The 27,679-nt window shown below is 39.8% G+C and overlaps 1 protein-coding gene across 3 annotated transcripts in view; it reads right to left on the reverse strand.

Moving 5' to 3' along the window:
• APP (amyloid beta precursor protein) overlaps nt 1-27,679 on the reverse strand; it is a 194,249-nt gene that overhangs the window by 52,864 nt on the left and 113,706 nt on the right. For 2 of the 3 annotated variants that reach the window (XM_058019170.1, XM_058019169.1), the window contains exons 6-7: nt 26,175-26,374; nt 8,637-8,770 (exon numbers count right to left, since the gene is read on the reverse strand). In XM_058019170.1, coding sequence (XP_057875153.1) covers nt 8,637-8,770; nt 26,175-26,374 — 334 coding nt within the window. Of the gene's footprint in view, nt 1-8,636; nt 8,771-14,238; nt 14,407-26,174; nt 26,375-27,679 lie in introns of all 3 variants that reach the window. The other variant, XM_058019171.1, reaches the window with a different exon arrangement.

Here is a 27,679-nt window from a genome sequence, read left to right on the forward strand (position 1 = left end):
ATAAAACACACACTTTCACACCGTTTAATAAAAATTGTCTAGATAATTTTGAAAAAAGCTCAGGGTCCACATGGACAACTGAAATTTTACCAAGACCAATACCAAAGGCTTAAGAAGTGACACCTGCTGTGTCTCATGTTTGCAAGTTGAGCCTCCAGCACTCACCTCCTATCTCAGACTTCCCAGTTTTTCCACACACACCAGACATTGCTAATCAGGCTCTTTGATGAGCAGACTGGAAAGTGCTGGTGGTGCCTAAGGGTACCTGGCTGAACCTGTGCCTTTAAAAAAAACAACCCACAGAGACCTGAGCTCAAAGGTGACTTCTGCAAGTCCCAGGCCTTAAAATGTAATACCTCTCAGTTCTATACAGGGTTGTGGGATTACCCATGCCCAGCAGGCTGAAATCTGCACTCCAAAACAACTCACTGTATGGGATTTTGTTGCCAGTTTTAATCTTCCTTTTAACCCCAAACCCTAGAGTGTATCTCAAGACAGCAATATATCAGTTATGGTAAAAACAGATCATCTCATGGTCAGCAAAATGATTTACCTGTAAGAGATTCAGGCCTCAAGAACAGCCCAAAAGAATGGAGACTTATCTTTTGGGAAGCTAATGGGGTGCTGTAAACTTTAAATTTTTTTCGGTGAAATCTGAGAAATTGTTTTGCCCGCTTTTTGGCTTGACCAGGGGCATGGTTAGGTAGCAGTTAAAAGCAGAAACTGGAAACTAAATAGTTAGAATCACGGGTCTTTATCTCACCCCTCTCTTTTACTGAAAACTAAGCTGAAATTTAAGTCGCAAGAACTGTACTCCAACCAAGGTAACTGTCAACCTAAAACTGCCTCTTCAGGTTACATTATCTTCTCATCAGACAATACCCATTGATGTTTAAATTGAAGCCAAGCTCTAAGGCAGCAGGAAAACAAAATTTACAAGCAGTTGTAGCATGGAACTAATGACAGGGAACATGATGGGCAGAGCACTGACTGAAGTTATAGGTCACCCCTCACCTGCTACTATTGCAATACTTTGGCACAGGAGATTTCACAGATTCTCTGACAGAACTAGATGACAATAACTGACATCATAATTTAGAGCACAGTGGTGTGTTCTGGAAAAAAAACATGTTAATTCTCAGAGTGCTGCTGTGTATTCAGTGTGCATTAAGCATTCAGCTCTTAATTGTGCTGAGGCCATATGACTGGGGGGGCTGAGAAAATAATTCATGCACATAGGCAGCATCTTTCCAGAGACCTGAGATGCCACTGATGGCAGGATGTGTCAGAGACTGAGATTTTATGCTTTTGTCTATTATAGCAAGAGCACATAACAAAAGCTGCACAGAAGACCATCCAAGCCCACCCTGAATAGGCCTCCTGACTGAAAGCCTGAACTGTGAGTTAAACCTCCTAAGGAACAGAGATAAGAAAAGTGACACTATTGTTCAAAGCATCTGGAAGAGCATCCAGTGAGGGCCCAGCCCAGCACCTTCAGGGGTGGGGGCCACAGCCCCAGGCTCATCTGCTGCCAGGCTTGCACAGACCTCCACCAAAGGGGGGAGGAGAAGGGGTTTGGGTGCATGTAGAAAAAGTCTCTGGTGAGAGGCAGTGAATGCCCATCCTCCACTGGGCAGAGGAGCCTGGGGTCCCTTCACTCCAGGAAAAGCCACATCCACGTGAAGGACAGCTGAGGGGGTGTCATGGCCCATCAATGGCACCCCAAAGGGGTCCCCAGACCCTGCACCACAGCACTGCAACATGATGCAACAGGTCCACAGTGTTGCAAGGGACAGTGTCAAAGCTAGCACCCTCAGGGCAGGCACCTGGACGTTCCTATCTGGCCCAAATGTATATTAATCCATGGGATTCTATACTTTTTGTCACCGCCAGGGTGGGAGACCCTCACCACCAAAAAGATGTGATGGAGGAGAAGAATGAGATGTCATTGGGACCTTCAGAAGGGTGATATGTTTCTACCTAACCCCTGTCACTCTCTCCCAGTCCTCCACTCCCCATGCACAACTGCTCTTCTAATTCTTTCCTTTGTCTTTCTCTTTGCCTCTTTTACTATTAAATAAAATATATCAAGTTTTTCTGGCAACAACATCTAACCTTGTTTGGTTTTAATCACATTTTTTGGGTATATTTAAAACTGTCTGATCCATTTTATTCACAGAAGCTTAGTTTGCTTTGGTTTTCTGTGTTATGCCAGATCATGACAACCCCCAAAGGAGTCCCAAGACCCTGCACCAGAGCACTGCACGTGATCCTACATGATGCAACAGATCCACAGTCTTGCAAGGGACAGTGTCAAACTGGCCCCCCTCAGGGAGGTACCTGTGTGTTCCCACCTGCCCAAATGTGTATTAATCCATGGGATTCTAAGCTTTTCAGCAGGGGACCATCACATCCAAGAAGATCAGATAGAGGGGACCAATGATATCATTGGGACCCATGGAGGGTGATATGCTTCTACTTCATTTCTGTCACTCTCCCTGTCCCCTTCTTTTCTTTTTCTCTTCCTTTTCCTTTCCTTTCCACCTCTTTCAAATAAAATACATCCAATTTTTAGTATCAACATATAACCACTTCTGGGTTTAATCCCATTCTGGGGAATATTTGAATGAATATTCAGGGTTCTTTCTGCTTTATTCACAGAGTTAGTTCTCTTTGCTCCTCTGTGATTAGAGAGGATAGCAGCAGTATGTGAACTTACAGAAGGCCCAGAAATTATGGCATTAAGCCAAGCCATTAACTACAATGATGTGCTCAAGCTTGAACATTGGCCTAGATTAGCAACTTCATGATTTTCTTCTTCATCTTCTTCCTTTCTGTCTTAAAATCACATCTCTGATATTTGCCTAATTTTTCTACTCTGAAAGAGCAGCTATGGATTTTCAGAACAAGAGTTGCCTTGCCATCTTTATCCCCCAAACTAACCCTCATGGCAAAAATAAGCACTGTGGATAATGTGATTAAGAGGACCTTTGGCTACACCAGGTCTGTGTCTGTCCATTTTATTTCATTAAATCTTTTAAGGCATGGAAGGCAGGGTGATAAACTGACAGCCTATACAGCTAGTTGGGAGGAATGTAAATTAGTTCCTCAGAGTTCAGGTCTGGTGCCACAAAACTGGAAGGTTTTGGAAAAAACCAGAATTACACAACTGTTTGCAGAAACAATATTACTGTAAAGACTGCTGTGACCTGAGTGATGGATTTTTGTAACTGAGAAAACTTCAATACTTGAGAGCATCTCTGTGTGTGTGTGCTAACCAACTGAAGGTACAGCTATCCATGGGCCATGCTACCACCCACAAGGAACTGCTGCTCCCACCAAAGGTCATCACTTCAGGGATTTGTGAGTGAGAAATAAGCCACAGTGCTATGGAGGGCCCCAAAGAGCAAGGAGGAGAAAAAATTCTCCAGTTACACAGGTGCAAAAGAAAGCTGAACTTGGCCTCTGCATTTACAAAACTATTCTCCTCTGTTGATAGCACAGACCTATGAAAAATGTACAGATTTAAGGCTCTTCAAGGGTTGGAGGCTTTGTACAGGGAAAATAACAGCTTCTGTTTGAGATATAGGCAGCAAGCCATTTCAAAGTCAAACTTCTTCAAAACTCAGGCCTTAGAGCCTGGCAGATGCTTTTTGAAATTGGGCTTCAAGGGACAGTAAGAGGGAAAGAGGCGGTATGGAAATGTCATTCATTATTAAGAGATGCTAAGTACAAAAATTTAATTATGCATTGAAGCAGCAGAATTCATTCACTCCCATTTTTTACACTAGGGCACAAAAGCATATCTGCAAGAGAAGAATTTATGGCAGGCATTTGGGTTAGCACAATCAGGCCAGCAGAGGTACTTGCCTGAAGGTTGGCTTCGTAAGAATGGTCACAGTTGTGCCAAAAGGGGATCTGTCTTTGTCAAGGGCTGTTTTTCCACACTTAAGTCTTGACCTTTTTTCTGGTAATATCATTAAACTTCTCCAAAGAGTCCTCACTACAACTGAGGGGGGTAATCCTATTAACTGGACAGTTTTAAGGAAGGAAACAGGCTTCCCACACACTGCAGTAGAGATGGTGGAATCTAAGGAATACATGAACTGGTATTATTTAACGTCTTTGTTGAGGACATGGACAGCAGGAATGAGAGCAATCTCAGTTAGGTGACACCAAGGTCAGTGGTGTGATTGATACTCTACAGGGCAGGGATGTCATCCAGAGGGACCTGGACAGGCTTGAGAGGCAGGCTTGGGAAAACCACAGGTTCAAGTTCAACAGGGCCATGTGTGGGCTCCTGCACTGGGGCAATCCCAAAATCAGTAGAGGCTGAGAGTGGACTGAGAGAAGCCCTGGGAAAAGAACTTGAGTGTCCTGGTGGATGACAAACCAACTGTGAGCTAGCCACGTGTGCTCAGAGCCCAGGAAGTTCAGTGTATCCTGTATCCAAAACACCATGGACAGCAGGTTCAGCATTCTGTCCCCCTGCTCTGCTCTGGGGGATGAGACCCCACCTGCAGTGCTGCATCCAGCTCTGGGGCCCAACACAAGATGCACATCAACCTGCTTGAGCGGGTCTAGAAGAGAACCATAAAGATGATAAAGGATTGGAGCACCTCCTGTGAGGCCAGGGTGAGAGATCTGGGGTTCTTGAGTCTGGAGACCTTCAGAGAGACCTTACAGCAGCCCTCCATTGTCTAAAGGGAGCCTTCATGAAGGCAGGAGAGGGGACTTCTCAAATCATGTAGTGATACGGAGAAATGGTTTTAAACTGAAAGAAAGTAAGTTTCAATTCAATATTAGAAAGAAATTCTTTACTGTGAGGGTGGTGAGGCCCTGGCACAGGTTGCCCAGAGAAGCTGTGGATGCTCCATCCCTGGAAATGTTCAAGGACAGGCTAGATGGGATTTTAAGCAACCTGATGTATTGCAAGATGCCCCTGCCCATGGCAGGGTGGCGGAACTAAATGATCTTTAAGGTCCCTCCAAGTCAAACCATTCTGTGATTCTACAGTGTCACTGGGACTAAAAATCATCTGAAGATGTATCCAGGATGTTAGGGCAACTAGCATTCAATAAACCCCAAAAACCTTGAACGAACACCAGACCTGTTCAGGCTGGTTGAGAACTGCAGTATTTTTAGATGTTTGCTTTGGAAATAAACTTCCAAGACGCAAAACTATTCTAGGACACAAGGTGTCATTAAGTTCCTACCATAAGTATTCTACATGCTACAATTCCAAAAATATCGTAGACAGCCAAAGGAAGAGCAAATTTAAGACATGAGGACGTCACAGGATGTCTTAGGAGAGAAATGTATAAATATACTGCTCTCTTGAGTAAGGTTTGGTATCTGGTTCATCAGGCTATTTAGCAGCAACTAATTAAGTAAGGGAGCTGTACAGCCATTAACAAAATGAAAAGAGAAAGAGAAAAAGGGGAATGGTTCCAAAACAAGAAACAAGAATCATGACATCTTGGAATCAGTTAACACAACCTTTCCCTGTTATCTTTTGGAGAACAGCAAACATTTAAAGGTTACACATGCATCAGTGATTGGCCACCCCTGTTTGCATGGGAATGCAGTTTTCCTGCTATTGAGGCTGCATTATAAATTCTTGGGAAAGGCTTAAAATTTGTATTAATGTAGTTCTCCTTACTATAAAATATGAACATTTATAAGCCTTGTTGCCACAGGTGTGGTGCAGAAACCTTCAGGATCTGTAGTCTAAAGAGATGGACACTTTAGAGCACAAGAGACTGAAAGAGTCTGAACAGGAGGTGCATCAAGTCATCACAGAGTCAAACTTCCTTACTAAAAGTCATTCATGAGCTGTGAACTATGATGTGACATAAGCACTGACAGAATCCTGGTCTCTACTTGTGTGAGCATCTTTATACAAGAGCAAAAAAACCACAAGTTGTCAGAATTTCAGGATAAATTAAGGGAAATCTCAGAAAAAGGATATGCAGAATATTTACATTTTCCCTGATGACATGTTTTAAAATATTTCACTTCAAGTGTAGTGATAAACTTCCCTACTCCTTAGATAGTTACATTTTTCATGTCAACTAGAATGCATCTGATTTTTTTCTTAGTTAACTGACTGTTGCAAAATAAGGTGTGCACCAAACCCATTACTATTTTAACACTAGACTTCTTATTAAATGAAATAAATTATCTGTGTTTTGTGAACAAACCAATCTATTTCAGATTATGACATTTATCAGGATTAAAGAATTACTCGATCAGTTTTTCTCTTTTTATTAGAAGAAAAATTGGCATTTCTGCTGCTTTCTAAGACTGCATCTTCCAGCTTTGAAAGAATAGGACTTTGAATAAAAAAAGAAGTTTGGCGCAGCTGGAGGACTTGGCCAGTGACTCTCATTTGTTACCTTTTCTTTTTACCAGGAAAATCATTGATGGCAAAGGTATGAAAACAAAATTAACTCATTCAGCATTATTTTTAACATAACAAGTAAGAGTTCCCCATAAATTTTCAGCTACATATATATTTGAATTTGATATTAAGAACATACCTGATTTTAAATAAAATGCAAAAAGTAATTTTAAAATAAATTGCCAGAAAAGGAAACCAGTGGTATTGGACCTTGATGTTTATGTCAGGAAACACAGAATGGTGAACTCGCTGGCTTTTCTACTAGCATCTACAATCTTTTAAACATTTGACAAGTTAACATGGAGAGGTTAGTTCAATACTTTACAAGTCATAACTTCAGTTTCTAAAAATTACCTTTCCCTTCTAGATCTTCCATGAAGATCTTTCTGATCTTTAAAGCTCTGCAGGGGATCTGTGTACTTCAAAACCCATGTCCTTTAACATGTGGTTTCATAAGCAGCTTAGGCAACTTAAGCCTAAGTTATATTTTGGTATTTTTTTACATTTTTTTTAATGCATTGATCATGCTGGTTTTTTTTACCAGGGCTGACTTAGGTTGCTGAACTGGTCAGAGCTGGTTATCTGACTTGTTTTTGGAGGACTGACATTGCAGGAGGGGGCAGCTGAATGGCCTCACCCCCTGTGTGCCCAGTGCTGACAGGAAGAATGGCTGGAAATGTGCTAATGAGGGCACCAGCTCCGGTTTCAGTCAAACCTCTGAATCACACCCTGCAGTTGACAGGGTCCTCCAGATGCTCAAATACACAGTTCACCCAAATACTGCCTCTAATTATGCAGCTTAACCTTTACATACTGGGATTTTGGAGAAAAACGTGGAAGCACATTTTCCTCCAGAATCTAAAGACTATGCCAAGGAAATCTGCACTGACTATCCTTTGCTTTCAAGAAACCCACCTCAACAGCATTTTTTACAAAAAGGTTGTTTCAAGGGGAAGGAAAGATGGGGTGGTGGCTGTATTATTCACCTACCCTCTGCAGACCTAGCCAAAGCAGGGTCTCTCCTCTGCTAGGCAGGCTATGTAACCTTTTTTTTATTCTCCAGATTCCCTGTCCATTAAATTGGCTCTGTTTTCTCTTTTTAAACAGGAGACAGATTGTTTGTGCTTCAACACTTCCCAAGCAGATGAGGAGCACCTATCTTCTATCTATGACATGTCATATTCCATATTTTCAGTATGTGGCTTGCACCAACTGGATGAGTGCTTCAGGTAAGATGAGCTGCCCAATTTATCAGAGAAGTGCCAGGCACAGCTACAGTACCAATAAGCATGGATGTAAAATAAGAGCTTAATTTTCTTTTCATTCAAAACATTTTATTTTCATTTTTGGATTAATATTTTAGCACAGAACTAAAGGCTAGTAATGTATCAGTAACAGACAGACACACTGAAATCCCATCAAGGGAACAAGTTATAATGAAAAAATACAGTAAATTAGCTGCACAGGTATATGAAGTGCATCTGAATTATACTACATTCATTTGTTGTGCTTTTTCATTCTCAAAATATATGCTTTCCTTTAAGCCTCTAATATTTTTCTTTTTTGCTGTTAAAAAAGAGCTGTGACCATTTTTATTGGCATTGCTATTATAAGCCCTGTTTCTGAGAGAGTGGGTAGCTCATCTCTCACTGGATTAGAACGTGGGTACAGTTTCACAGCAACACAAATATCTTTGGTTGAACGGAAAGAAACGGGTTGACTCAGTTTGGATTTTTAGTTCAAAAGCACCAGTTTCTCCTCTTTTCTTTGACTTTAGATGTGTATCATGTTACTTTGAGGCTTAATCCCACTAGATGAACAAATGTGATCTTACATTACCCCCAGGGCACACACAGAAAATGCCCAACACAAACTATCTTCCCTCAGCTGCTCCAAGGGAAGGACAATTAATAGAGAGGCCAAGTTCTTTACTTTAAAACATGAATAATCTCTCAAAACAAACATTCTCCCACAAAGATGAGAGACCTTTTTTACAGTTTTTTTTTTCTTTTAACCCTTCTAGTAACTGTAGCAACTTATGGTGACAGAACCGTAAATGTGTCAGACAGCTGAATTCTGAGACAAGAGTCAGAAAGGCAGTAAATGATGTTTTTACAGCATTGCAAACTGGCAGGGCACCTGGATTAAGCCTTGGGAAATAGGAAGATGAAGGATCACTTATTACTTGACAGACAAACTCACACACTCAGGAATAAAGAAATCTCCTCCTTACCTGAGACATTCTTTCACGATGCTTAGCTTCAAGCCTCTCCTTGGCCTTCTGGAAATGGGCATGTTCATTCTCATCTCCAGGTGTCTCCAAGTATTTGTCAACAGCATCAGGAGTGCTAGCAGCTGTGGTAGGGACTAATGTAAAATTTGAAGGCGGAGAGAGGGAGGAGAGGGAGAAGAAAAGAAGAATTTCTACTTTAGTATGGGAAAAATTTAGATGGATTAATAAAGAAGCATCTGTTCTAATTTCCACTGGAATACAGCCATCTATTTAGGCTCAGAGGAAGACACAGAAACAGGGTTTAGATAAACAGGTTACACAGAGCAAGTACATAAAAATACATCAGGATTTCTTCTCTCTTTCTTACCCCATTTTATAAACCAGAAGAAGTTCTGCAGAGTAAACAAAACAATGTTCTTGAAACAGGTTAGAAACTGCTGGCAAAAGAAAAATTCCAAGTATGAAAAAAAGCCTGGCAATGAATAAAGTCTGTTAGCCACCAAAATGCCTTTTGCAAAGTTACATGCTTTGTACATAAGTTTATTTTTAAAAGATAAATTGTAACATATAAATGTGAATGCAAAACCCTTTTAAAGCACTTATGGACCTCACAGTACCTAATGAAATACCTCAAATCCTTCCCTTAGCAACAGTGTGGCTTCACAGATAGTTACTTCATTTGCAGTAACTTTGATTTAAAAAAAACCTCACAAAGACTGGAAATAATCAGCAAGCTTGCACTAACAGCCAGCCTTCCTGTTGGGTAACTAGGAGGCAGCTGTGACAGGCAGTGGAAAGGTTTGCATTTAGGGTAATTCAAGCAAAGTGAGCAATAGTCCCCTCACTATGCAGTATATCCAACCCCTACTTTGCAAAGACTGATTCTGTTTTCCTTTAATATGTTAGAATTTAAGTAGTTGGTATGGCATCAAACAATAGGCAGCTTGAAAGAGTTTAGTGAAATTCCTCAGAGACTCCTTGGAGAGGAAAAAAATCCACCCAACAAAACATATCATACTCTTATTGTTCCCAATTCATTATTTTAATTAAAGGTGCTACTTGCCATCTAAACTATGTTTAAGTTGAATTTTCTCATATAAAAAGCCTCCTGAGTAAGAACTTCAAGATACATTTCCTACCCATGCCCAGCTAGAACTTGGCAATCAAACCTTCCATGAATAACCCCCTTTTCACCAACCCTGACAAATACAATTTTGCCCTGCTGATATCCATTCAATATTCATCCATTAATGGCTCAGATCACACCTCTCCAAGTTCTTTTATGCACTTCTTGACTGGGAGGAGGTCCCCAAAGCAAAAGTTCCTTAAGCATCTTTGTGATACTCCTACTGCAAGGACATTCTCTTTCAACTTATCATGAGTTTAAATATTTATGAGAGGAAAAAAAAAAACATTAAATTCTTCACATGTGGTTCAAATGAGAACAAATACAAGACAAAAGTATTTTCCTGTACATGACTTCTGCCAAGGTTGTAAACAAGAGCCATCAAGTTCCACAGAGGAAAAAGAACCAAAACAAAAAATGCTTTGACTAGACCCAGCAAAATAAGTTACAGTAAATATTGCCCACAGCAATACCTTATATTAATTACATTATTTGTGTTTGAAATTAAGTAGTCCAACTTTTGGATATGAAAACTTTTGCATTATTTCCTTTTTGAATCCTAAACTTCACCCACTTACTTATTAAAAGGTCTAGTACAACATGTGGTTCAAAGGTGAAATAAAAGTGAAAATTTATATAGAAGACACTGTGGAAACAGAAATGAATCACTTGCATCCACTAAAGGTTGTAGTCAAAATTAACAATTTACAATATTACAAGCCACAGTTTGTTAATGCCTTAGACACTAGAAGTTGGCATGCAACTTTAGCTGCCAAAACATTTCACTTCTTGCTAACCAGGGAGATGTCAACATCCCAAACAAACAAACAATGGATAAAGGAAATGACTGACAACAGGAGTATCTTCTTGTAAGCTGCTGCTAGTAAAAGGTACAGATCTCTATTTGCAATGCACCTATGAAGAAAAATTAAAGTGGACAGCATCTGCCCCTTAAAAATCACTGAGAGATTTAGCAGTTTGGACTTCTCAGTATTTAGTCTAGAGAATAAATACTATTTTTACCTAAATTCACCCAAAAACCTGTGATACTGCTCTAAATGATCAAAAATAAAACCACATGTGTCATCATTTAAACTTCCTACTAAGTTTCAGGGTTTATGTAAGGAAGGAGGGAACTGATAACACTGAACCCTGTTGGCTCTCTCTGTGAGCCACAGAAATCCAGTACTGTCATAAAATTTAAAAACCTCATTTATAAAAAGTCATTTTAATGATAAAAATTTTCAAAAACTGACTGTGCCACCAGAGTTCAACTGACTACACTTTGAATGAGGAAGAAATGAAAAAACAGTGAATTCACTGACATCAGGCTCTGACAGCTGCTGCAGCTGCTGGGAGAGCTGTCTGAGAAATGAAGTACATTTAAGAAAATGTATTTTCCCAGCTTTTAAGTTCCCAAGTTAAAAATTAAACATTAACATAATATCAAGATAGCGCTCATTTAAAAAAATAGACTTCCTGTAACTTTAAGAATTTTTAAAATGCAACAATTAACAGACAAAAAAATCTGTACAATAGATTACTTTTTAGTAGAAGACTGAAATCTTTCCTTTGGTAACAGCAATATGTTTGCTTATTCTTGTCAATATATACTCATTCTAAGGCTATTAAATCCAAATTAAACACCTGACAGATTCTATGACTTCAAAGAAGCCACTGTGGACAGCCACACAGTACAAGTTGGAATCATTATATTGAATGGAAACCACAGACAGTACTGAACATTCTTATTAAGAATCAGCAGAGACTGAGCAGGTAATCTGACAGGCTGAAGGAATTGATAACATCAGCCTCACAGCCTTCTATTTCTAAGGCAATTATGTATCAATTTCCATGGAGTTGAATGATAAATGAAAAAAAATATGACACCAGTAGCTCCTATCCTACAGATAAATCATTTCCATCAGACCTCAGAGCACCAGTCAAATTCACTCAACATGGAGGGAGTTTAGGGCTTTGCATGACAGGACAGACCCACCTTTCCAGATCAAGGCAAAGAGACTTAGCAAGGAGGCAATAAAACATGCTCTTTTAAACTTTTTTTTTTAAAGAGAAAGTGTTCAGGATATTAGTATTGAGATTTCAGTGTATGGGTATTTGTGACAACAGAACATCCTGACATTTTGGTTCAGTCCAATTCCAATTCATTACCAGAAAATCTGACTCACATCCCACACTTTCACCCTTTGCCCACTATACAAGAGAAACCCAATGCTATTCACTATTTTATATTACTCTGTAAAATCTAACTAGTTTATCCTGAAAAGCAAACTATAGCTAGACAAAGTTTAGCTTTAGCATCCATCTTTCCTCCTAAGAGAGGCTTGATTTTTCTTTTGTTTTAATAGGACACAAAGGAGCAAGAACAATCTGAACTTCGGAGAGAAAGGAATAAATAATAAATAATAATGAAGTGGCATAAAAATCAAATACAAAGACTAAATTAAGGGTGATGGTGGGAGGAAAAAAAAGACAGGAGAGAACAGGAGTGGCCTTGATGGAAACTATTCTCCACTGTTTTACTTTTCTTCTTTGAGATTTGGATGAAAAATGGTGTCTGTTCTACCTCCTTCAGCAACATTAGAGTAGTACTAAACACAAGGCATCATTTCAGTGATGAAGCTTATTATATTCAGCACTTCTAATTATTTTCATTACAATTTCTATTCAGCAAAAACATGAAGAATAAGGAGAAACAGCATGGTGAGACAGAAACAGTACATGCAATGAAAATAAAAAGTTACTTCAGGAACAGAAAATACAGGTGTATAGATGAGGGTATAGAACACACCGATGTAACATTAAAAACATGAATAAAAATATAACTGAAATAGCTTAGAAAGTGTATCCTCATAGACTCAACTGTTGTTTGAGAAACTACTGAAAGAAAAAAAAAGGCAGAAAAAAACCCCTGTGGGAGATAAAAATTCAGTTTGAGTTGTGCAAATAAAGTCAAAGAAGCTCAAGTACTCAAGCAAACTCCATTGTCCTTAAAGAGAAAATTACTTAGACTAAAAATGTTGACTTCCAGAATCAAGAAAATAATGGAAATGATAATAGTCTAGTCATTGTTTTATTGAAATGAATCTGAGGAAACAACCACCCAGCCAGACAACAACTTCCATGAGACAAAGCAGAATCTCCTGAGAAGACGACAAGATAATTTACCTTCCCAAAGAGAGGCTGCAATCAGAGATAAATCATGTTTTGCATCTCTGGAAACACCTTACCTAACACAGGAACTTAATGGTTCAAAATGTTCCTCTGTCAGTAAATGCATTAGACCTCACTCCAACCTCCTGCACAGATCTCTCCCTTCACTACATCTTCTGTCTGGTTGCAGGAGCTGATCACAGTTCATGAAGTATCCTCCTCACTCCCATCATGGCAGATTCCTCCACGGCCCTTCCCTGAAGCTTTGCCATGAACAGCTCTATAAGACCCTGAGATAAAATGCTGCTGGAGCACCAGTTCAGCAATCCTGGCTTCAGTACTGCTCTTGCTTCTGCTCCAATAAAATAGAGGTCAGCTCCTCTGCTCCATGACACACATAGTACCCCTTCATTTGTTTGTGTACATTTTTAACCCTTCTGCTTACTGGAAATGCACCTGAAATGGCCAGGTTTGGAAAACCTTTTACTAAAAGGAGCCCTGAGATGCTGTTTGTGTTCTGCTCCTCCATGTCCTGCGAGCAGACAGGGCAGTGAGACATGTACTCACTCTTTAATGTCTCAGTGTAAATGTCAGGTGATGCTCTCCCAGGAATGCGTGCTTGCAAAGCAGATTGGGAGGAGAGTGTACAAGAGGCTCTCAAAACAGAACCCATCTGATAAAACTACACCCAATTTATGAGCTTCAATGGTGCATGGTGGAGAATGCCACCACTCTCAAACAGTGCAAACACCATTTTTTTCAGCAAAAACAGCCATTACAACATATGGTTGACTTAAATTTTTAAGTGGGAGGTGACTCACATCTATGTGCACCACAGCCCTTAGGGAAACAAAAAAAAAAAATCAAATACCACTTCTCACTTTTTCATTGCAAACACACACAAAGAATTCAACCAAACAAATCTGGAAATACACATTTGGGAAAAAAAAGGTAAGAAATACTTGAGAACACACGGCTAAAAATAGGAGCTACTTTTAGACTTACCTGATGCTGCCCTAAAGTTAGTGTTTTTCCCTGCACATGCATTGTAGGTGCAGACAGACACGTGAAACATCAGTACATTCCGACAGAGAACAGAGAGAAGATGGGTGCAAAGACCTCACCCCAGGAGGTGTCAAAGCTCTCAGCCCCCAACTCAGAGCGCACCTACAGTGCCAAGAAGTCACCCACTACCACGCCAGGTTAGCGAGAGGCCGAGGAGGAGCGAGTGGTGAGCAGAGGTGTGGACAGAGCGCGGCCGGGGTTGGTTAGTGCGAGCCCAGCGCCGCGGAGGGCACTTACTGATGCTGCCACAGACCGCCATGCAGTATTCCTCGGAGTCAAAGTTGTTCCGGTTCCCGCCGCAGCCGCCGTAAAAGAAGGGCGCGCACTTTCCTTCGGCCAGGTCAAAGTACCAGCGGGAGATCATCGCGCGGCACGGCCCGGTCTCCGCTTGCTCAGAGCACACCTCTATTCACAGGAGACCCGGAGGAACCAAGTTTAGCATGGAAATGGTATTGTCTTGGCTTCTTCATTAGGTGTCTCTCTGTGTCCACGCACTCAAGGACACATGCACCAAGGAGACGCACCAAGGCGGTGTTGTGAGGGATAGGAAACCTTTCCCCAGAGATAATGAAGGTAAATTTTGAACTGACATGGATTCCTGCCACAAAGTCTCTTTATCCTGCCTATATCTTATGTTTCTAGCAAGTTTATCTGCATATTAAGAGATGCTGCCCTGAAAGAAATGTGGAATTTCATCTGCTTCCAGGCCAGAGGGGTACAACCACCAGCTGACTGGGGGTTTTGCCAATAGCCCTGGGCGGATTCTTGCCCAAGCAGCTTACTTGGTACCTGAAAGGAAACATCTGAAAGTATTGTTGTTCTTGTTGTTCATCTTGTTCTTTTTAGCTCCATATACCATCCTCGACCAAATTATACAAAACAAACCAACCAACAAACAATTGTTAATACATTATAGTGGAAAACAAATTCACTTCAGCCACCTATTTAAATGTAGCCAGTGATGAAGAAACTCCCTTTTGCAAGCCACCCAGCACAGGATTTTTAATTCACAGTTCAAGGGCTCACATATCTAAAATTACTGCTGTAGCTTGAACCATCCATGGGAGGAAATCTCAACCCCAGTGAATATACCTACAGGAAAAAAATTAAAATAATTTGTGCTTGTGTTCACTGTGAGCTGCTATAGTCTCTGCCTACATTCTGCAACACAGAGAAATGTGAGGGAAGAACCAAACCACACAAATTAAAGGAAGACAAAGCAAATTCTGCCTGCAATTTGGAGTTCAGCCAATTACACATGTAAACATATAGCCTTTCAGCAATAATGTTCCAAACAGACAAAAACAGTTTTACTTTTCAATGTGCTGCACAAGTAATTTCAAATACACATTATATTAAACCAATAAACCCCTCATTTACTTTCATCCCCACACACTACCTGGCAAACAAACTGCTACATTCAACTAGAGCCTTTTAAATTCTCTGCATAAATTTGAATTTTGTGCAAATCCCACTCCTAAGGTAAGAAAAAAATATCACTGTTCTAGCACTGAAAATCCCCTGCATGTTCATCACCTCCCAAAATGTTGGCTGCAAAGAATCCTGCTTTTCAGTGTCTCTCCTGATCCATCAATTCACTATCCTCAGAAGAACCACTGTTTACAAACAGGTTTTTACTGTCCAATTGTCACTGGCAATACAACCTACATTTCCTTAAATATACAATACAGGTACAATTTTACATGCATTTAACTTATTCACGTATTCTAACTATAAATAATGTCAAGAATCAATTTCAGGAAACATACATTTAGTGTGAGAGAAACAGATCCAAGAGTGTGCAACCATCAAGGATGTGCTAAAAATGCTGCACTTCTTCAGTATGAAGAAATTAGGGGGAAAAAAATACTGAGTTTTTTTACTTGAAGAAAAAAACAAAATAAGTATCATTAATTGCACAGCACATTAACTACAATTAATTGTATATTACCATATGACTAATTATAGATAATTTTTAGTATACAAGTAGTTCTCCGGATTTATTTTAAAACCAAATCCAGCCCCACCACCTAATTATACAGTCAAATCTTGACCAAAAGCTAGTTTTGCACAGTCTTGGAAAAGCTGGCACATGTAAACTACAAATTAATAGTGACTTCTGATATAAAACATAATGTATAATCAAAAGAATTTTTACTGACAGGAAATGTAATTTCCAAAAATACAAAGGGCTCAGAAATTTAGCCTTTCTTATTTAATGCTGACTGTGGGCTAGCCTGTAGCCACACAGTAAGCCCCTTCTAGGTTTCCCTCAAAATATTGGTTTTGCTATACAGACTGATTTATTTTGTGCTGTTTTCAGGTTGGAAACTGTTTACAGGTTTAATCTGAAATTTCCTACAGGTACCTCTCCCACAGAAATAGCAACAGAGATCTGAATGTACAAAAGCAAAGGTGTCCATCAGATCGGACACTGGAATTGTCTCACTGGTGAACTAAGTCATTTATACACACGAAGATGCACTTGAACAAGTGTTCAGTAAACACTTGTTTATATAATATAAATACTGAGTATAAATAAATACTGAGTAACATATTATTTATAAATACTGAGTAACATATTAAAAAGAGCAAGTCAGAAGCTTTGAAGCCCACTGTTGTGGCTGTTGACAGGCCCCCTGCCTGACCTGTCACCTCCCATCAGGGGAGGGACATCCCTCCCTCCAGCCTGCACTGCCAACCCTACTGCCCTTGGTGAGACCTGCATGGTACTGAGGTCACCACAGAGAGAAATGTTCTATTGTCTTCTAATGTGTATGACCTAAATGGAGAATAAACAAGAGAGGGGGAAGTGCTCTCGTTTACTGTTTCATGACTGCTCTTTTTGAGGGAAGTGTGGTGCCAGTTCAGTCTAGGAAACGTGTCACTGCTGTCATTCATCCCTTTCCCAATGTTACCATACCTGTCTGCCATTTTCTGTAGAGAGCTCAAAGTAGCATTCCTTCACCTCAGCTTTGGGGCAAAGGTACATTTTGTAAAGCAGCTTCTATGACTGGGCAATGGTCCCATCACTCCTGTTTGTGGGCCAGATATCCTGTGCCTCTCTACATCCCATCCATCATTAGTCCTTATATGAAAAAGCCACTGCATTTGGTTCTCAGCTGCAACACCTCAGCTGAGAAGATAGGGAAATGAAGATGAGAAATTTAACAGGTTTTCTTGGGCTATTAATCCAAACACCACTTCCCCTTCCTTCTGCTGTTGCCAAGTATAGCAATTAATGTCTACAGGGGGGTGAACTACACTATTTTAGCAGATATTAGGAGCAGGTAGGCAGCATGCACTGCTGTAGTGGGTGGGTTACACTAAATGATTTATCAAAAAATTAAAAGCTCTTTGCTTCATATTTTAATTGTTGCTGAAAATTGAGGCCAAGATGAGTTACTCTTTGCAAACATGCAATTCAGTTTTACTTGATACCACAAATAGTTTGTATGCAGTACAGCATCAACAATGAACTTTGCTTTCTTTAAGGAACTTACTCACTCTTCCTGTTACATACAGGTAGAGGTATAATAAAAGAAAGGCCTTATGAAATCAGGCCTTGCTCTGCGGAATTACCAGCTGGCCTGTTACTTCTTCTAAGTGCAGCTAGCTAAGTTCCCATGTGAAGAAATCTTAAGAATGCATTCACATAAAAACCTATACTTATAGAAAAAAAAATTGCACCTGCAATAAACAAGAAATCTGTCCCCTGATAATCAGATAAGAAGATATGTAAACGATCCAAAATTAGGGAGATGTGACAGGCAGAATGCCAGTTACTAACCAATGAATTGAGTAGCAAGAAAACTACTAGCCACTTGGAGTAAAACATGAGGTCTGTAAAAACTGTATGAAAATGAGTTATGTGAATAAAGAACAGACTTTTCTGCATAAAGAAACTGAGTCCCGTCTGCTTACTAATGCACTGCCTCCCCCCTCCAAAGACAAACTTTTGCCTTTAGCTTCAAGAAATTGGATACAATTAAAGAGGACAAGCCTTTGCAACAACTCAGGTTCATGAATAGTTGCTTTTAGAGTTTTCAAACCATTCTACTCCAACAGTCAAATTTCTGTCATCCTGTGTCCTAAACCATAGATGTCAATATGCCCATTCTCCAAAACCTTAGACATGACAAATAACTTTTGAAATAATCAGGAAAATGTAAGGCAACTTTCCCCATTCCAAGCTTCTTGTATTTATTCCAGCATGTCAGGGCAAACCCAGTTGTTTCTAACCATGCAAGCACCACTCCCTGAAGGACAGGGCTATGGCAAAGCTTGTTGATTTGCTTTTAAATTAAGTAGTTGAATACTGAAAATGAATCAGTTACATTAAACATTGGCACAGACTGTCTTATTTTTTCTTTGAAAAGCACAGACTTCAGCACCCTAGGAAATACAGTCTTTAAGTATGTGGACATCGATTTATACTGACTTTGTACAAAGTACTTCCATAAGCACTCATTTACCAAAATGCTGTAAGTAGAGCTCATTAGAATTTACGTGCAAACATTTTAGATATTTTTGATGATCACTTTTTAGAGAGGGAAATATAAAATATGGTTCTGAATGTCAGTTTAAAATTTTCATTACCATTTATTTCTACTGCTACTTGAAGAAAACCAATTTGAAATCAAAGTGAAATTATAATTTCTGTATTTCAAAATCTCAACTCCATGCTTTTTTTTCCTTATGGGACTTTAAAAAATTTTCAATTGAGAAATTGGAAATAAACCATGGGCTTCTAACAGGGAGAATAATTAAAGCTACATTTACATATTTCTATTACTGTAAATATCAAGTTTATTCAATATTTTTTCAGGATTTGAATTTATTTACATCATCATGAGAACTAAGTTCATTTAATACTGGCAGTCAGCCCCAAATCTTACATCAGAAATTAAATTTGAAGAGATCGAAGAAAAAAGGGACCAACAGGAGGAGTTAAATTCTAACTCTGACCTGTCTTGGAAGTTGGTTTCCCATGTATAGTTTACACCTCTGAGAAACCTATTTACCCTAATGCTACAGAAGAAAGGGACCATCATGCTGACTTATAAATACTGCAAGGTCTTGATAAATATAAATATAGCCATGGTAATGGGAAATATATTGTATTGATGAGCCTTTCTGTACTACAGTCCTGCAAGTTTGAAGCTGATATAATCAAGTACACACAACAAAATCATACTGAGGGTCTGAACAAGCCCATTAGCACTGGTGTGTGTTTGCTGTCCATTCAAACTGTGTCCTGAACACCTCTTAAATGAGGACCTCAAACTGTTGAAGTATATAGGATCAAATCTTTTATTTTACCATTTATATCTCTCTAAAGAACAGAGTAAGTAACCGATAAATGCAAGAGAGGCCGAAGGAGTAACCTCTGAAATGTATATGATGAGGTATATGCTCCCTTCTTCATGCATTAGAATATAAAACATCACAATTGGAGTAATTTTGGCTTTCATATCTTCAGGAATTGAGCTATAGTTTGAGGATATTAATATATATGCCCCTATATTAGTCTTTGTTTTTCAAACTAGCTGAGAAATATTAGGCAAGAGCACATGCACTGTTTTTCTTTCAGTTGTACTCTTTGTGTTCTAAAAAGGCACAATTGTTTTTACTCAATGAATCAATCAAAAGGGAATATTTGAAGATAATTTCACTGAAACAAAACTTCCTTATTCTGAATATATGGTTGGAAGAGGCAACCAAATTTTAATTTGAGTATTCAAAGACAAGAGCTAATTTCAGAAGAGGCTTTTGGAATTAGGAGAAGACAGCTGTGAAGCTGGCACATGCACTGGGACTAAAGTTGGTGCACAAGCCACACAATTGCTAAAATGCTTTTTTACAGAGAGAAGTTTAAAAAGCCAAATTAGGACTTCTCAATGCAATACTGAGGACAGTTCCTCTAAAGCTGTTTAATACCCTTAATTGTAATTTCCATCCTGTGTAATCAAGATGAAATTCTCTCTATAATGTTTATTCTTAAGCTACTGCAAGGGCATATTTAGAATAGTAAAAAAAAAATTAATGGTATACTTGGCTAGAATACAAAGCCTTATAGTTCTGAAGCGGAACAAATATGTGAAAATATATTTTTTATTTCTTGTGTACAACAGAACTATATTTGGAACTAAACTGCCATAAAGCTACCACTGATGGCCAGAAAGCAAACAAAAAACCCAGCTTGATTTTAAATCCAGGGTAATATAGTTTAATGAATTCATGTGTTTTAGAAAAGGTAATCTTTCCACATAACATCACAATTCTGCTAACATGGCATGACAGTGAGTATGAGGATTAGCCTGGAAGTGCATTCCAGTCTTTTTACACAGCAAAATCTTCAGCAAAAAATTTGCAATTAATTACTGCTTCAGTATAATAAAATGACATCTTCTCTAGGGAAACAGATTCTTGGTAATTTTTTCTGGCAGGATGTATTTCAAATGAAACTACTCTCCACCTTCCAATTTACATAAAATAACACTATTAGTGTGTTTAGTATTTCAGTACTTTTGCTCTCGACCCAAAAAGGTATTACTGTATTGCATCTCCATCAACAAGATCACCAGATTACAAAAAATATTTCCTTCAATTACAACATATAATAAAGTATTATATTATGGGAGAATAGCTGTGCTTTAAATTAAAATGTCTAATTAAAAGCAATAAATGCAAATCCATTAGGTTGATTTTATCAGCTCTCATTCATAAATTACAGTAGATGATGATTCTGAATGAAGATCTCATAGCAAAAAACCCCAGTGGATTTATATGAATGTGTACTATTTATATAGCAACCAATCATGTTTTCTAGACATGAAATGCAATCAATCACACATAATCCCTCCCCAAATAAAGCACACTGCATAGCCCTGAAGGCAAGGAAGAAGAGCAGGGAACTACTACTGCAGTACAAAGATGGTAACTTTCCAAAGATGAAAAGTTGCCCTGGTAAGATGTGGATGCCCCATCCCTCTAAGTGTTCAAGGGCAGGATGGGCAGGACTTGGAGCAACCTGGTCTAGAGTAAGGCACCTCTGCCCATGGCAGGGGGCTGGAACTGGGTGATATTGAAGGCTCCTTCTAAACCAGGCCATTCTATGATTCTATGAAAGTGAGGCAAAGCTATGGAGCGTGGGGAAAAAAAAACCCAATTAATGTAGCATACACTACTAATATTGTCCCAAAATTCCCAACTGACAGGTCTGGCGATCAGGGTTAATCTCTCTTGATTTACAATATATAGTAGGAGTCACTGAATGGATTTTAAGACTTCCAGTTAAAAATCTTCAGCAGAAAACTACCCATGATGGATCAATGACACTAAGACCTACTATACCAACATCAGGCTACTTTTCTCTTGCTAGGAAACCGGCGTATGGTCTCTCACTTGTAACTCCAGACAGTAAATACAGTCAAAATGTCACATGAAGAAGCACTGCTTAGATTGTTTCCTAACTTCCTAAAGAAATCCAGCTGAATTAGAGAAAGCAAACCCAACTGATAAAGGGCAATACTACACTGCTGGAGGAGGCAGGTGAGGCTCATGCTGCTGATTCTCCCATGTCTGTTGGCAGGTTTGCAGAGAAGCTGCCACGTGTTTTCTTCCAGGCTGCTGGGCTGACCCCACTGCTCTCCTCTAATGGGATCTGATTGACTATGATGACAGGCCTTTGACACTGTGTCCCACAGCACAGCCCTGGAAAAGCTGCAGCCCAGGGCTTGGACAGGAGCACTCTGTGCTGGGTTAGGAACTGGCTGCATGGCCGGGCCCAGAGAGTGCTGGTGAGGGTGCTGCATCCAGCTGGGGGCAGCCACCAGGGGTGTCCTCATGGCTCTGGGCTGGGGCCTGCTCTGTTCAATACCTTTATTGATGACATGGATGAGGGTGTTGAGTCTTTCATTAGTAAATTTGCAGATGACACCAACCTGGGAGTGTGTGTCAATCTGTTGGAAGGAAGAAGGGTTCTGCAGAGAGACCTAAAATGGTTGGATGGATGGACAGAGTTCTAACAAAATGAAGTTTAGTAAGTCCAAGTGCCAAGTCCTGCATTTTGGCCACAATAACCCCCTGCAGCAGTATAGGCTGGGGACACTGTGTTTGGACAGTGCCCAGGCATGAAGGGCCCTGGGGACACTGGCTGACATGAACATGAGCCAGCAGTGTGCCCAGGTGGCCAAGAAGGCCAAAGGCTCCTGGCCTGTGTCGCAGGAGCAGGGAGGTCATTCTGCCCCTGCCCTGGGCACTGGTGAGGCCACACCTTGAGTGCTGTGTCCAGTTCTGGCCCCTCAGTTTGGGAAGGACCTTGAGACGCTGGAGCGCGTCCAGAGGAGGCAACGAGGCTGGAGAGGGGCTGGGAACACAAACCCTGTGAGGAACCACTGAGGGAGATGGGGGTGTTCAGCCTGGAGAAAAGGAGACTCAGGGGTGACCTTATTGCTCTCTACAACTTCCTGAAGGGTGGCTGCAGTGAGGTGGGGTTGGTCTCTCTCTCCAGGTAGCAACTGACAGAATGAGAGGACACAGTCTTTAGCTGAGCTAAGGGAAACTTAGACTGGATATTAGGAAAAAGTTTTTCACAGAAGGAATGATAAAGTACTGAAATGGTCTGCCCAGGGAGATGGGAGTCACCATCCCTGGATGTGTTTTTCAACTAAGCTTGGATGTGGCACTGGGTGCCATGGTTTAGCTGAGGTGATGGAGCATGGGTTGGACTTGATGATCTTGAAAGTCTCTTCCAACCTCATGATTCTATGATTCTGATAAGAAACACTAAGCCAAAACTGCTTATTCTTTGTTGTATGCCAAGAGAGATTGCTGTATGCCAAGACTAATTTTTCTTGTTCCCTCCTGTGTCCTTCTGCTGTCCTGTGCAGAAGGACAGCAGAAACAAAATCCCAAACAACTGCACATGATGGGGGAAGCAGTGCTCCTACTTGCCTCCATCACATGCTGGAAAAATCACCAGGAGCCTGGATCCTTGGGAGCAGCTCTGCAATACCTGTAACACCATGGCAATGACTGCAGAAATTAAACCACTCCCTTACCTAAATCCTGGCCATCAGAATCACTTCCCTTACTCCACATAGAGACAACAATCAAGAGCAGGGCTTCATAAATGAGCCATATTTTCTTCAGCACAAATTCAATGCTAACATCTCCCCATGACCAGAGGTGAAAAATGTGTATTTCACACTAATTTCACCAACTGAATCACTGTAATCTCAGACCCACAATCGCCTGGATTTAACATCTGAAGCCCAGCAAGAGCATATCCAAAAACTGGGTCTGCTGCTATACACCATATGAATTCAGAGTAAAGACCATCTCTCACAAAAGGTAGGAAAGCGAATAGTGGCAAATACTGCCCTATGGAAAGTTTATTAACATTTTTTAAGAAACACATAGAAATGTGGTTGCTGCAGAATGAAAATACTATCCTCCTGCCAATGGACCTTTTTCATTCTCTAGGAAAGATTAATTTCCTTTTCACTGAAAGTAAGTTTGTAAGTGGTTCTATTATTACTATTTTGGTCACAATTCATTAAAATATGCACAGAAAGAAAACTGCCTGAAAAATTTATTCTACAATAGCTCAAGTATCTTTAAAGTATAACACCGCATTTATGCTTTTCAATTATTTTTGGCTGATGGCAGCCATTCCACTGATTTGGCAGAGAAAGGGCTCAGTACCAGCCCACAATCAGATCCTAACTTATGGCTTTGTCCATTTGAAAAGCAGCTCCTCTTAAACTGGATAAATCCACTCTCTGTGTTCTTTATTGCTGGAGACATAATATTAGTTACAGCTTCATAAAAGCGGGTGTAAAGGGTTGTGAAGAGCATCCTAGGATGTTTTATAACTAGTGCTTGGGCAAGGCAGCCTGGAACAGAGCTCAGTCCACATCAATGAAGCTCTGACAGTTCAATCCTTTTAGAGAGGCTTTCAGGGTGTCTCCATAGTAAAGACCACTTTCTAATACATAAGTTCTCAACAAGGTCCCTCAGCCTCTTTCATTTACAATGACACTTGCATCAGCAAGATGCTCACCACACAAGTTCCTATGCTGGATCTGCTGCCTGCGCCAGGAGGACAAGAACCCTGTAGGAATCTTTCTCTTGTGGGTAAGAAGGGAAGCAAAAGCAAGAATCAAGGCTATGTCATTTGGACACTTCTACCTGAATAAATAAGCAAGCACTTTGCACAGTGCAGCTCTGTGAGACAGCACTCACTCTCTCCAGGACAGTCCCTACACCATGTGTGCCCCAGCAAGGCTGAAGGTCAGGAAACCCAAAGGCTTGTGGCAGAACTGTGCTGAAAACTTGTACTGGTAACAGATTGTCCTCATCACACTTGAACCAAAGCATATTTTCCTCACAGTCACCCAAGGTGGGAAATACTAGACTTGGGAAAAACAACATGCGGTCATTTCATGATCAGCCAACATATACATTTCTAAAGGGCTTCTGAAAGGTTGTGTCAATAGCTTCCCTCATCTTTTATATGTTATGCTTTATATTCAGGTGATTGTATGCTACTTTCCTGAAAGCTATAAATATTAACCTCTTTGAAACATCACCCTCAGTAAAGAAACATTGCTACCAAATTTGTCCTCATTTCCACTCATCCAAAATCTCATTAAAGTCAAGTGTCTTCTTTTTTTTTTCCCCCTTTCAATATTAATTTGCCAGTGAGAACAGGGCATTTTATCCCCAGGGGGTAAAAGCTCACATATGGAAATATGTTTAATTGGTTTAAAGATATAAACTCCTTCTACCCCCTCCTCACTGAAAGGGCTCTCCAAAAACTGAGCAAAACACTCAACAGCTATATAAGACAGAAACACACAAGACTGAGTTGCCAGCCTTAGAAAGAAACATTTGCTGGTGATTTTAGCAAAGCTTTAGTGCTCCATGTAGACTGAACAGAGAAATATAAGCAAGTAACTCTGCTTTTCCCAAAGCATCCTCTGGGCATGTTTCTGTATCCTGGTGTGATAAATTGCAGGCAGCACCCTCTCCTCTGACACACACTGGAACCAAGGCTCAAGAGGAAGGGCCACTGCCACATGCAAAATATGGGACTCCACTACCACTGGAGTCCCAAGAATACCCAGAGGCAGGAGATAGGGAAGCATGGGAAGACAGGTCAGATATTTTCTCCTTCATTTCACAATGGCCCCAATTTCCATCATTTTCCCTCTGCCTCCTCCATGTCACAACTCCTTTCTTTTCAAATGTAGTCTTTAATCCCATTTTTTAATACCATCTCCAACATTAATCGGCAAAGATACAAGCATTGTAGAAAAACTGGGATCTATTTTACTTAGATTTACACCACACTGAACTGTTATTAAAATAGAAAAATAATGATAATGAATTCCAATATGCATTGTAGGAGAAATGAGGCATTTTAAAAAACTATGCTGCTATACTGACCATGAACTAGTGTAAAATTCAAATTCTAAAATGCAGTTCTATTAAGAACTAAAACATATAACAAAAATTAAATTTTAGAAAAGAAGAGCTCTTTCTCACTCCACGTATTCTATTTTTTCATATTTCTTTCTTTCCCACACATTAAAACTCATTAGTTATTTTAAATTTGTCTAACTTTACTGAATTACTAATTCATGAAGAAACATAACGAACAAGTACCTAACAGAATCAAACAAAATGATCCATCACTACTGTTAATACGAGGGACCAAACCAGCTCATGATACCTCCTGCTTGGAACTGATACTTCATATCCTTCTGTAACTCATGTGCATGATAAATCATATACACTTTCCAATTTGCTACATAGGACAGTTGAATTTTATTTAATGCTACTTTAAAATAAAATCAACCCTTCTGTTTCTGAACAAGAAATGTTGTGAACAACACACACAACAAACACAATTCAAGGACAGACAGTCCCTGCAGCATCTGTGGACCAGGAGGACTGGAGGTCAGAAAATCCAAAGGGTTGAGGCAGAACTAACCCCACAGAATATTTGTAATGGGAAAGGGAAAGGTGAGGGGATTAAACACGTAAATTACAGGAGCCAAAAAGCACAACAACACTGCAGCTTTGGGTATTTTGCTGTTTGGAACATTTTTTTTGTTGTTAAGTGCAAATATGCAAAGCAGCCCCAAGCCTGATGAACTTACCTCTGACAACCTCTTCCACAGACTCTGTAGTTGTGGTGGTAGTGGTTGCAATACTGGTGGTTCTTTCAGTTGCCTCCTCATACTCTTCTCCTGTCTCTTCAATTTCATCTCCATCATCATCGTCGTCGTCAGCATCTTCATCTTCCACAACAGTTAGCTCCTCATCTTCCTCTGCTTGTTCTTCTACCGCCTTATCATCGCTAAATGAAAAGAATTATGATGATGCGTCAGCAACAAAATTACTTCAAGGTCATATGAGAAAACATTTTATTTGAAATCTCTGTAAGGAAAACAATTACCTGTTTCTTAATCTCCCTCCCTTCCCTTTAAACAGAAAAGAAAGAACCTGGGACTCTGGAATGTCCCAAAAAGTAAAGATTAAAAAAAAGATCAACATTAGCATCCCATATTTTGACAGCTGAATAATACTGTAAACATGCTCACTCCATTATAGCATCAACTAAATTTTATTTTGAAAGAAGATCAACTTTGCACAAAATGCGCTCAGTTTATATGAAAGAAGCAAGAAAGTTCCTCAGGAACTTTTCTGCCTCTCTCAGGAGACAGCTTATCTAGAGGTTCCCTGCATGCCTTCCATAGAGGACTACCAAGTGTTGAACTGACCTCGAATTACCAACTGCAGAGTTTCTCCTTCTGCTGTTACAAGTGCTATGTGAAAGGAAAGGACACTTCCACAGACAACAGAAGGAAATACTGAAGTTGACTAGCCAATGCATTTGGTGGATTAAACGTCAAGAATCTTCTGGGATAATTTTTAGTTCTGTTCTGAGTGATACAGACAACAGGTCAAAAACATATGTTCAGCCACTGCTACTGTTGCCTTCAAAATATTTCTTGAACTTAATGCTCTGTTGTCACAAGATTTCAGGTTTGTTTCTGATCTTCTGCTTGAAATTTACTACTAATGAATAAACGATCTTTAAATATGTAAACACGTAGTGACTTTCTGTCAACTTCGAGCACAAGTGGGTGTGAATCTTTCTCATGGCATCACATATGGTTGAACAGCCTTCTAGGTGAAGTTAACAACTTCTCCAACTCATTTCAGACACCAAGTCTTTAATATTTCATTTTATATTATGTTGCCTACTACAACTTTGAAAGCAACCTTGGCAAAACAGAAGACAGTATGATTCCTTTTTAACAGGGCATTACAAAGTTAAAACATGCTGATAAAATTTTCATATGCCACAAACCTGACTCCACTAGGAGTTAAGCCTCTATACAAACAAGAATGATTTCCCTGTTCCCTTGTCCCCAAAATACCTGGCCTCCAGAAACACAAGAGACACTTCAAATAATACTGCAGCTTTCCCCTGGGGGAAACCCAGCTATGTTTTATGAATAGATGTGGTTAAAGCCACCTTGCAAAAGAGTCTGCATGAAAGATGACTTGTTTCCATTTACACAGGAGAAAAGGTTAAAAAGGGGTACAAACCCACTTGGTCCCTCTTTAAATTTTTCTTGATTGCTAAAAACTGGCT

The sequence above is a fragment of the Melospiza georgiana genome, chromosome 2 (assembly GCF_028018845.1).
Source record: "Melospiza georgiana isolate bMelGeo1 chromosome 2, bMelGeo1.pri, whole genome shotgun sequence".
Lineage (NCBI taxonomy): Eukaryota > Metazoa > Chordata > Aves > Passeriformes > Passerellidae > Melospiza > Melospiza georgiana.